General features: G+C 41.3%; 1 protein-coding gene across 1 annotated transcript in view; it reads right to left on the minus strand.

The window, feature by feature from the left end:
* Positions 1-12179, minus strand: part of shtn3 (shootin 3) — a 31943-nt gene that overhangs the window by 4501 nt on the left and 15263 nt on the right. The window contains exons 3-11 of the mRNA XM_084353250.1: positions 6602-6696; positions 5979-6147; positions 5614-5711; positions 5159-5240; positions 4635-4729; positions 3834-3980; positions 3105-3258; positions 1000-1177; positions 346-416 (exon numbers count right to left, since the gene is read on the minus strand). Of these exons, the coding sequence (XP_084209376.1) occupies positions 346-416; positions 1000-1177; positions 3105-3258; positions 3834-3980; positions 4635-4729; positions 5159-5240; positions 5614-5711; positions 5979-6147; positions 6602-6696 (1089 nt within the window). The remainder of the gene's footprint in view (positions 1-345; positions 417-999; positions 1178-3104; positions 3259-3833; positions 3981-4634; positions 4730-5158; positions 5241-5613; positions 5712-5978; positions 6148-6601; positions 6697-12179) is intronic.

Below are 12179 nucleotides of genomic sequence, written 5' to 3' on the forward strand. Positions count from 1 at the left end.
AGAAGATATCACAATATACATATGTTGTTGAAGATTGTCAGTCATTCAGGTCATCGTATATGAAAGTCCTACACAGAGTTTCTTAGATAAGATATTATACATGTTATCAGTTGGTTCATTAGTTGAAATAAGCCCCACATTTACCAGCTGCAACATATAAGCACATTAATGCATCAATAATGATAAACCAATATCACAGGAGAAGACAGTATAGTTCTAAAATGGGACAAAGTAGTTTTACTTTTGGCACAATGTCTTTTATTCTCATAATTTAGTACTTCTCAAAGATCTCAGTACTTCTTCCACTTCTTCATATACATATATAGAAGGTGTAGTGAGACTCACCTGGAGGCTGCTCTGCCTTCACTGAGGCTTTAGAGCCTTTTGAAGATTTCCTCATGATGGCGATCAGAGAGCTGAGAGACAGAGAGGAAACAACCGAGAGTCATTTATGTTCTGTAGAAGCGATTTCTGCACTGATCAGCTAAACATTTAGATTTTAAGGTCTGTAGTTGTAGTAATGTTTCTTTATTTGTTTCTGCTTCCACTGAAATCACTCGCTTGTTAGTCATTTATTACAATATAACAAACTGTCAGTAGTTTATTCTATAGATGTAGAATATTGAGCTGTCAGCAGTTTATAAAATCATCAACGTCACGGTGCATCGACACTGGCAGGTTTAGTGTCGCACAGCTATCAGAAAAGCGGTGTGCATGCAGCAGACACTCATCATCATTTCACATCATGAGAATGCACAATAAAAATGGAGACAGTAATTACAGTGCAATAAATAGTAAGTAGAGGATAATCTGATTAACTGCACACAGAAACGCTCCACTACACTGTCCTCTGGAGGTTGAGTTTATATGTTCGGTCCCCTGTGTTGTCTCTGAGGTTTGATCATTTCGTCCAGGACACTGACCACAGACGTGTGTGTGTGTGTGTCTGATGTGGATCATGTGATGTGGGACGTGTGTGTGTGGTTTGTTGTCCCTCACCTGAGGGGGTTGCATCTCGAGGGGGGAGGTGGGGGAGGGGGTGGAGGGGGAGGAGGAGGTGGAGGAGGCGGCTGTGGGGGAGGGGCAGGAGGCGGAGCAACCCCAGGTTCAGGGGGAGGGGGTGCCGTGCTGGTCGTCATGGTGATCTTTTTCTGGGTCTCCACCTGCAGCTCTTGGACTGGAGAGAGGAGGGACAACAATGGAAACAGTTCAAATTAACAACATATACTACAGTACTACTGCTACTGCTAGTAGTACTGCTACTACTGCAGATGCTTTAGGTACAGATGTATCACGTTTTTTTTCTTTCCTCCAGTCAGAGCTCTGATGAAGGAAATCCTTCCAGCCTCCACGTTTCGCTCCAGAGTGAAGACTCTCACTCATCACACTATCTCTGGTCAGCAGACCACACAAAGCGCCAGTAAAAGAGGCTTTTGTGTCCTTTTTAACGGTTTCTGGTTGAAGTCAGTTGGTGGTTTTGGCTCCGACTTCATGTGACCCATTTAAAATACACACACAGATGCCATGTTGCATGCTGGGAGAATTTCTGCCAGTTTTCCTGCAGCAGATGGGTCAATGGAGGAATAAACACAGAGGCCACAGACGAAGAGGAGGAAACCAGTGACCTTCCTCTCTACAACAGAGACAAAACACTTTCTGTTGATGATTGAGGTTTTATTTTCAGACTCTTCAGGGTGTTTATAGATATTAGACACTGAAATATAATAATGCGTTTTAAGATGATTTTTAACCAAATTTAAGACTGATTTTTGGACAGATTTTTCTTATTCAAGCATTACAGATAAGTATGTACATGCTGGTAGTCTGTGGTGAGGTAGGTTTTATGTAGGATTAGAAGTATTAGAGTACATTTACAATCTACATTTTGCTGACAGGTAAGTGAAAGTAAAGTAAAAAGTGGTAGGTTTAGAGATTTGTAATCAGAAATGTGGACTTTCATGCAGTAGAGCCAGATTACGTGATATTAAGAATATTGCAATATATATATAATATATAATGCAATTATTAAGACTTTTAAAGCCCAACATTTTAAGGACCTGCCCGTTTTATTTTTCCAACGTAGTTTATTCAACTATACAATGCGACACAAACATGACATGACATAATATATGTGGAATTCTTATATAAATAATTCATATTCCTCCTTGACAGCACTTAAAGTACAAGTTGAACACGAATTCAGTGAAATTGTTTAAATCAGTATGAGGGGACAGCACACATTTTTATTATCATTCAAAGAAATGTTAAACTTGTTTTTGTGATTTTCTGTATTTTTTTAAAAGAAAATCAACCTTGCCAATCAAAGTATGTGAAATAAAAAAATGTCTGACATACACATCTTGACAGTTTTCACATCAAATTTTGTGTTTCCACCTCGAACAGAAAGACTTTGGTGGAACTTTTCCTCTGGGTTACTTTGTGAATGCGGGTACTGAACCACATGCATGTGCCACATTCATGTAAAATTGTTTGATGTATGTTTTGCTATGTCTGACTTATTTCCTTTTAGATAATAAAACATGTCCATCACCTATATAAAAATCCCCATAGACCAACATTTGCAGATGATTTTGAGTTTCTTTGCTTTGCTTTCTAATCTAATATTTTAATATCAGATCGGAGAAGTTGAACCACAGACTCTGCAGAGTTCAGTCTGACTTTGGTGCAGCTCAATCATAGCACTCAAACTGGGTTAAACACAGTCTGCCACTTTGGGCTGTAAAAGTCTCAGTGCATGCATTAATTGTGCATGTGTCAGTAAACTGTAGGGTTCATGCTCCCAATAATCCCTGTGTATTGTTTCTTTAATAATGTACAGTTTCTTATAACTGATATATAAAATGATCAGTTATCAGTTTCTCTAGTTTTGGATCAATAATCAGCAGAAGTTAATTCTCTTAATCCTTCTCTTCAATTTCCAGCCAATCAGAAACAAGTATTTGCTGTTGCTATGCTGCGTGTTTCCTCCTGTATTCTTTGTCAGCACCCAGCTGAGGACCCTCTTAACCCCACCTGCTGTTACCACTCTGAATGTGTGTGTGTGTGTGTGTGTGTGTGTGTGTGTGTGCACCACCTCCACCCACCTCTGTTCTCCAGATCCTCGTTCTTCTTCTCTGCCTTCTCCAGTCGCGCGTCCGCCTCCTTCTTCTCCACCTCCATCAGCTCCAGCTGCCTCTGCAGAGCCTCCAGCTGCTTCTTCACACAACTCTGCTCCAGCTGAGTCTCCAGGCTCTCCACCTACACACACACACACACACACACACATGTAAATCATAGCTACACCATAAAGGGCAGTCTATTATCAGAGATTAAATTATCATGTTTAATAAATGTGTAAATGACCCAAAAATGTCAGAAATGTTCCTGGATCCAAACGGAGAAACTTCAGACTGAGGTACATTCGTGATGGCTGTCTGGCTGATGTTTACACAACCGTGGCATTCAACACAGTTGTTCATTTATGTATTAAGTCTTTTTGTCTGTTTGTTGAATGTAGCGAACTTGCTGCTCCCTGCACGACAGCTAGTGTAGGCTCATCAGCCAGGGTACGTGTGTGATTTTCGGAAATTTTGGAAATTTGGCTTGCTTCTGCTTGTTTCTACAATCGACCCCAACTTTAACTGCCGAGTTGATGAGAACAGCTATAATAATACAAGGAATGATGGCCAACACTTATCTAAAAAAGTATCTGACCATGACTCAGTATTTCACTTTGACTTCAACCTTCTGTCAGTCGAACAGCCGTCAGCTCTGCCAGGGTAAACACCACCTTCCTGACAATAAGCTCAAGCTGCTTCACTTTTCTTGTTTACCTTCTGCTGATGCTGCAGACGCTCCTCCTCCAGGGTTTTGGTGATGGCAGCGACGTCCTCCAGAGCTTTCAGCAGCTGAACGCTGGGCTCAGCATTCTGCAGCAGGAGCATACTCTGCCTGTTGGCCTCCTTCTGCTTCACCAGCATCTGCAGGGGGATGAACAGGAGGAGGAGGAGAACAGGAAGAGGAGAAAGATGATTACTATCAACACATCATCCCAGTTTGTCCATCACACACAGTCTGTTCTGATCCTGCAGGCTCTTCACTTTTCAGGTCAGTAAACAGCAGATTCAGGATGTTTCATTAATCGGGCACACACATCAATTACCAACCCAGAAATACAGGTCAGCATGTATCACTGAGGGCAACAGCAGCATCACGCAACCGATTTTAATTCATGGGAACCAATTAGTTATATCATCAGACTGGATCAATTCAGAGAGTTGAAGTAGAACAGTCGCAAAATATTTTCAGAAATGAGGAGAAACTCTGAAATGTAGTTTATGAATAACGTGACTTGGATACTTTCACATTTTGCAACCGACACCAAAGCTACAACGACAAACTGGATTGTTTTGTGCAAACAATCGATCCTGACTGAGCACATCATTCAATCCAAAACTGTAAAACTAACAAAATAAGATGTTCTGATGTTTTTTCTGCCCCCTTGTGGCAAAAAATGTATTAGTGCAGCTTTAATGTTCATACTTCACATGAACACTAGTTGTATATTTACAAACTTCCGCACACTCTCTTGTATTTTATGTGCCAGCACGGTGTCTCTCTGATCATTTCTTTACCTCATGTGCGTACGTCTCAGCTTTGACTCTGAGGCTCTGCTCCAAGTCCAGCTGCTCCTTCATCCCATCGTACTCCTGAGCCGCCATCATGGACACTGCAGAGGCAGAGAGACACAATTAATATATTTTGATTATTATTTTTCTCCACTTTTATCTCTGCATGTTCATGAATTCAAGTCATAAATCCTCGAGATGAGTGCAGATTCTTCCCTCCAGTATAGACATTTTCAACTCTCTGGACTTATCTTAACTGGAAGGTACAGAAATCACCCACACTTATATCTTTGCATTAATCATATATTCACTTAAACACCCTCAAAAATCCACTCTGCATTCAGTTTAAACACATGTTAACATGTAGCATACTATGCTAATAAAAATCATAAAACGTGAAATTAAAGGAGGGTTGTGTGTTTCAGTGACTGTTCATTCTGAAGCATTACATCACTGGTTGTGATGTTGGTTTGAACCTTTCTGCTCATGTATTGTTTATAAAACCTGAGTGTGTTTCTGTGTTGACTCACCTCTGTTGAATCTCTTGATGGTTTTACTTTGTTGTGCGACAGTTTCACGAAGCTCCTTCAACTCGGCCTGATCTTTCTCCGACTGCAAAGAGTAAAGGGATTTTTTTCATTGTTTTTTTTTTTTAACAGAACTGTAACATTAAGGACTCGCAGCGTTTTCTACACAATGGTGGAAGAAGTGCTCAGATCCTTTACTTAAAGAAGTACTTCACAGCTGGAAAGATGGCATAAAACTGGGCTGTGTATGCGACAGAAAGATGCAAATATTTTTGTTATTGGTGCTACATCATGACCAGAGAAATAGGAAAAAAGGTCTGTGGTATTCCCTTTTGCTTACATGGTATAAAAACTACCACAACCAGAATGCACTGCACCACACTGGACCAACAAACTATGCATATTCAGCAGATCATACTCTGAATATTTGTCTGACAGAGTCATAAACTTCTCCTCACCTGTGAAGTCAGCTCTTCTATCCGTCTCTGCTGTTCATGAATCTGACAGACGAAATTCTTCTTCTCCTCCAAACAAGTGTTAACTGTGTCCCTCAGCTCTGACAGACACACAGATGAACACAACACACAATGAATATAACCTGGCTATGCACTGAACAATCAACACAAGTGCATTGTGTCTACCTTTAACTGTTACCCTAAATAGGTGATGTTCATCCTCTGGGGAGCACGACTATCCAGTGAAAATGTGACGGTATTCTGACCACAGGTAGTGAGTACTTTACCTGTTATCAATACTACATGAATACTACATATTTGTACCTTTAACCTGCTGTTAGTACTACATGAATACTACATATTTTTACCTTTAATCTGCTGTTGGTACTGTGCGAAGTTGTCGGGGCTTCCGTCTGCCATGTCTGCGTCTGAGTCGGCCTCCAGTGCGATGCAGTCTGAGATGCTCGGCAGCAGCTCGTCCAAACACGGACGAGACGACATGCTCAGGTACTTCAACTTCCTGTTCTCGCTGTTCAGCTGGAGGTTAGAGTTCACAGGGGTCAATGTCATTTTAACTGTACGTAATAAAATATTCTTCATCATGGTCGAGAAAGTATTTGAATATTGAAGAGTTTACAGAATACTTATTTGGTTTTACATTTTTGTTTTGATATTGTCACAAATGTGATGTGCTCTTTATATTTCCCAGCAAAACTAAATGGTGTACCTGTTATATCTTATAAACATGATTAAATTTTAAATACAAGCACATAGTTTTTGCTGGTGAGGCTTTAACAGACAGATAATGAAGCCAAATCGTCTCTGTGCACAGTCATCCTGACTCAGCTGCTGCCAATGCCAGCTGGACCCCGATAATGCTAATCGTATTCGTATTGATTATTGAGCGTGTGTGTGTGTGTGTGTGTGTGTGTGTGTGTGTGTGTGTGTGTGTGTGTGTGCGTGTGTGCGTGCGTGCGTGTGTGTGTGTGACCTTTGTGGCCAGGGCCTCAGCATTCTCCCGGCAGGACTTCTCAATCTCCAGCTGAGTCTGCAAGACGCTCACCTCCTCTATCACCATCTGAGACACTGAGGGGAGGACACACACACACACACACACACACACACACACACAGTTTTAGGATCACACAATAAATCCTTTTAGTTTCCTTATTTGCACATCATTTTCCATGTTATCACGTTTGTTATGTTATCAGTACAATGACTGATTTCAAAATAATGCAGAATAAAAAAAAAAACAAAGATCTCAACCCAAAGTAAGCACATAAAAACAGTGACTTCTTCAGCTACGAAGGTTAATGCCCCCTGCCAAGATCTTGTCAACTTCTACAGAGGAGCAAGAGAAAGCATCCTAGCTGGAAACATCACAAACTGGACAGGGCAGGAAGGCTCTGCAGCGGGTGATTAAAACCACCCAGGACATCACCGGTACCATCTACAGAGTTTCAGTGACATCAGTTAGGTGAGATGTCTGCACAGAGCCCAAAGATACTAAAAGGCAACACCCACCCAGCCACAGCCTGTTCACCCTGCTGCCATCTGTCAACTGATACAGAAGTATCAGCTGCTGTACCAGCAGACTACAGAGCAGCTTCACTCCTCAGGCTGTGAGACTCCTGAACTCATCATTCTGAGACATAACGCATTTACTATAAACAGATTTTCTGTGTATTTTATTCCCATTACATACATTATTTCATCTGATTAACTGTTCCTCTGTATCATCATCATCAAATCCACAAAATTAAACACAAGCGCCTTGTTTTAGTAGCATCCAATGATCCCGACATTCAGCAGGTACAGCGCAGTGCAACCCTGGCTCAATGTACACTCACTGTACGTCACTGTACGTGAGTTGAGCGGTTAACGACAGGCCGCCTGTCTGTCATTTTCCACATGCAGCTGTAAGTGAAACCTTCCTGCCTGCTCTGCACTCGCTCAGGTTTCATCCAGATAACAAAAGAGTCTGAAAAACTGTCACACTGTGATCAATCCACCATGAAACAAAGACTGAGTTATTATACATGGACGTGTCTGAAGACTGACAGTGTTGTTATCAAAGAAAAACTGATGCTTTATGTTCAAAACAACCTCAGTGCTCAGTCGGTGATGTGCTTCAATATACCTATCAGTGAGGAAACAGGATGCAAAATTAGATTTGAGCCATTAAGGCTGTTTTTTTCAGCAGCAACAACAACTTAAAAAATATTATAAAAACAAAGAGGACATATATCAGAGTATAATGAGGCTCTCTGGCAGTGGTTGGAGGCAGCTACACCTTCCTCCTGCCCTCAGCCGTGTGTGTGAGCAGTATAATCAGATCTGAGGCTTGTATATCGACCAGGAAGGAGTCTGTTAATGGATCAGGGATGTTAGCAGGAGCTTCCTGCTGGCTGTAATCCAATCCAGTGAGGGCAGACTGAAGGAGTCCAGGTCACCACAACCGAACCGAGACCATCAATGAAGATGAAGAAAGAGAAGATTGTAGTTAAACTTGGCAAATGTTTTATTTAATGAGCAGATTTGATTCGATTCGATTCGATCTTTATCGTGTTCTGAGCAGAGAATTTATATGAAACAGTTTTGATTTTTTACTTTGAGCTTCTGTTTTAATTCTTATGTGAAAAGGATTTAAATGATCAGAATTATCTGCCAGTAATCACACTAATTAATGACACACAAGATTGAAGGGATGAACGATTGAGAGGAAAGATGTGGATGTTTATTTTGACGTGGTGACACGTCGAGTTTCTTCTCTCAGTCTAGATTTTACCAAAGTCTCCAGATCTGGGTCATTTTAAAATAACTAGCTGAGCTCTGGTGACACGTTCGACAGCTGCGAGCGTCTCACAACCGCAGACTCATTTTGTTTTAGGTGTTAGTGTTTTTGAGGTTTCACACTGAGGCTCACTGATCGGTGTCCTGACAAAACATCACAAAAGACACAAAAACATCCAGGTTTTATGCAAATCCAGGAACGTGTGACTTTGTGGGAAGTTTAATACAAGAGTTTTCTCTTCACATAGATGAACACAGATTACAGAACCTCTCAGCCAATGGCACCAAAACATAGTTTTAAATCTAAGCTCGGGACCAAGAAGAAGCCTGAAATTATCATCGCCAAATTTGTATTTATGGTAGAAGGCAAAATGCTGCTCAGTGAGATCAAAGAAAGGAATTAGCTTGACTTATTGTCAGTTGTCATACATTCACTCACAAATGACGAATGAATAAGTTAAGTTAAGATAAAATAAGATAAGATAAGATAAAATAAGATAAGATAAGATAGAAAGGAGGAGAGAAGCTGCTCTGTAGTCTGGTTGTACAGCATTAAAACAAACTTTATTAATCTTTCTTGCCACAATGCCTCATCACTCAAAATCCTGCAAATAGCTGTGTTTAATAAACAAAAAAAATCTTTATTTCACTTTCAAAACTCATTCCAGTTCAAGATATTTACGGCACATGGTGGTGGTGCTCATACCACATTTGTCCACAGGGGCCGCCAGAATCAACACAAAATAAAAGCTCCTTGTTGCAGCTTTAAGTTCCAATAATACTGATAATATCTTAGGTAAAGTTTTCCTTAAAGTAAAACTCTTGGGGCTTAAATTGTGATATATAATATTTATAATACCTGAATTAAAATACTTAACATCTTTCCATGAAAAGAATAAAAAAATATCAGTGAAACTCCTTTCATGGTACTTTCAACTGAAACAAGTCCAGTTGCCTACAATACAGCACTTAGATTTACATATAAAATAATAATAATAAAACAAGCAATAACTAATACCTGTATGTGTGTCAGCGAGGCCTTCAGGCTCTCTGACACTGTCACCCTGATTCGACCTCACAGGATCTCAGGTGAAGAGCTCTCTGCTCTCAGGCTACATGACTAATGTGTCTCTGTCTGCTTATGAAGCTGGACACTTAGTCCCACACACACAAAGACACACACACACACACACACCAGCACCACTATAAACCCAGCTGGTTATAACCCAGGTTTGTGTGTAGCTGGTGTGTGTGGTGTGTCGATGTATTGTGCAGGGATGCTTTTAGAGAACAGTCTCTCCAGGAGACCTGACTTAGCTCAGTTGGTAGAGCGGGTGTCCCATGTGCAGAGGCTCTGCCCTCGCTGCAGTGGCCCGGGGTTTGAGTCTGGCCTGGGCCCTTTGCTGCATCATCATCATCACCACATGCTATATGACCCTCTCAATTTGTTAATTTAGGACCAGAAAATATTAAACATTCATTCATCTAGATTTTATTCACAACAGTGTTTTCTTAAAAGAGTAGATTACATATAGCTTTGCCCTAACAGCTGTCTTTAGACATCACCTCTGTTTTAACCAATAAAGTAGAGTCCATTTAGAGAAAGCTGAAGAGCACAGGAAGAACAAAGTACTCCCTGAGGAGGTTCGGTGCCATCGCTGGACTCAAAAGCCTCCAATGTCTTCTGTGAGTGTTTCTGATTGGTGCAGGTTTGAACTGGTGGTCATATGTACTGTTTTAGAAATGTAGATGATGTTGTCCATGTTAACAATCGTACAAGTCTGTGGGAAACAAGTCAAAAATATCTAATCTTAATACATTTTTTTCACCCCAAAACTGCATTAACTGTGTATCATACCTACAGATTAGCACTCTGATATCACTCTTGCTAGCTGCATATCTTAGTGCACAACTGAACATAAATCACCATTACTTTCTAGCCAGAGCTAGCTGGTTAGCATGCTAACTTCAGTGGACATCACTGCAACACAGTACAAGGACGTCTTTTGACATCATGTCAACACTGTCCATCAATCATTGTATCTAACATTTAATTGAGGTGGACAGACGACTTACTCAGACCCTGTTTTGATGTAAAGACGGAATCAGCTCACTGAAATGTCTCAGACGTTACTGAAGGGTCAAACTGTTCGCAGATCAAGAGACCAGCTTTCCTGCAGCAGCATTAGACATTTAACCAGGTGACCTTTGAACCCCGTGATGATATCTAACTGTCAGCTCAGTGCCAGTCAGGCTCATGGTCCGGGCGAGGAAGGCGAGGATGATGTGAGAGAGAAGGAGGACAGGGAAAGCTTCCGGATCTATTTTTAATCCCCCATTCAATGTTTAATGCTTCGGGATGGGCTTTGGTGGTGTGATTCCCTCGCAGCCAGAGACTCATTTAAACCCTCAGCTCTCTCTCCGGGCTGCGATCAGTCGCTTTAACCACCGCTTCAACCCACATGCCACGGCGCATCGTCCTCTGCTTGGCTGCTCCGTGGTTCAGCTGCAGCTCTTTGGGTCAGACGTGACGGTGGAGAGCCGGACATCCTCAGATATTTACAGTTCTGTTTTTACTCTGTTTTTACAAGAGAAACCAACAGCTGGTGTCATCACGGGGGAATACTGTCTGTTAGTTAATGATGCCCAGTGTGACATCTCAGGCTTCTTCTCTTGATTTCTGCCCCTTGACAGGACAAAAACTAGTACAAGCTGTTTCTTGCTTTAATCTGCTAATTCCCTTTAGAATTTTGTAAATTACATAGGTGTATGTTTATATAATGTTATGATTGACTGTTCTCAGGACTTGTCTGCTGCATTGTTGTTCGATATGGAGCAGATGGACAAAATGTTTGGGATGACACAAAAATAAAAAGTTTTGCACTACACAATTATCGTGGCCCCCCAAAAGGCCAATAACAATATTCTTTGTGATATCTGTAGAAAATGTATAAAGCTAAAACATCTGTGCTGTGCACCAATGTCCTCTGGTGGCCTGTCACCGTCTGTCTGCTCGCCAGACCTTACAGCACCCCCTTCATCTCCGTCAGCCAGCTCCTCTGTCAGCCCTCATCATCCGAGACTCAAATGTGAAGCATGTGAGAATCGAAGGAGCTCAAGGTCAAGGTTCTGTTCGGGGCTGATGGGCTCCATTTAAGCCAGACTGGTATGTGAGTGCTCGCCGCAAACCTCACATATGGCATATGGACATGATTGACATTATCAGCTATCAGCTAAATAAGAGCATGTTAGCATTGTCCTCGTGAGCAGACGGACAAAATTATACATATTATACATGATTAGTAAGAATTAACAATAATGATAGCCTGTTATTACAATATCTATAGAAAATTTACAGAATCCAGAAATCTCTTTCAGCATTTTTTCTTAAATAATCAGCTGATTCTGATTCTGATTCTGATTCTCTGGTGTGCTACGTAAGAGCTGACACATAAAACTTCGAATCCTTAGCAGGGGATGAATTCTCTCTGCTCAACATTACAAACCGATCTTCTCCAGAGGCACGGGGACATAATTCAGAGCTGAGAGCCTCAAACTGACAGCAGGGTTTTTCCTCTCATTGAGACAGTCTGTCCTGCAGCTCTCTGTCTCCTGTCAGAAGCTGTTCTGGGTCAGTAACTCCTCTGAGTTCAGGGCTTCATGAGAGAGATGACGTGCCCTTAAAAAACCTGTAATGATCCGACAGACTAAAAACAGATTGCTGCCTTTGTTTTCCAGCAGTGGGCTGAAGCTGGTTGAAAGCCTCTTTAGTG

This window comes from Pagrus pagrus (assembly GCF_965226575.1).
Source record: "Pagrus pagrus genome assembly, chromosome: 5".
Lineage (NCBI taxonomy): Eukaryota > Metazoa > Chordata > Actinopteri > Spariformes > Sparidae > Pagrus > Pagrus pagrus.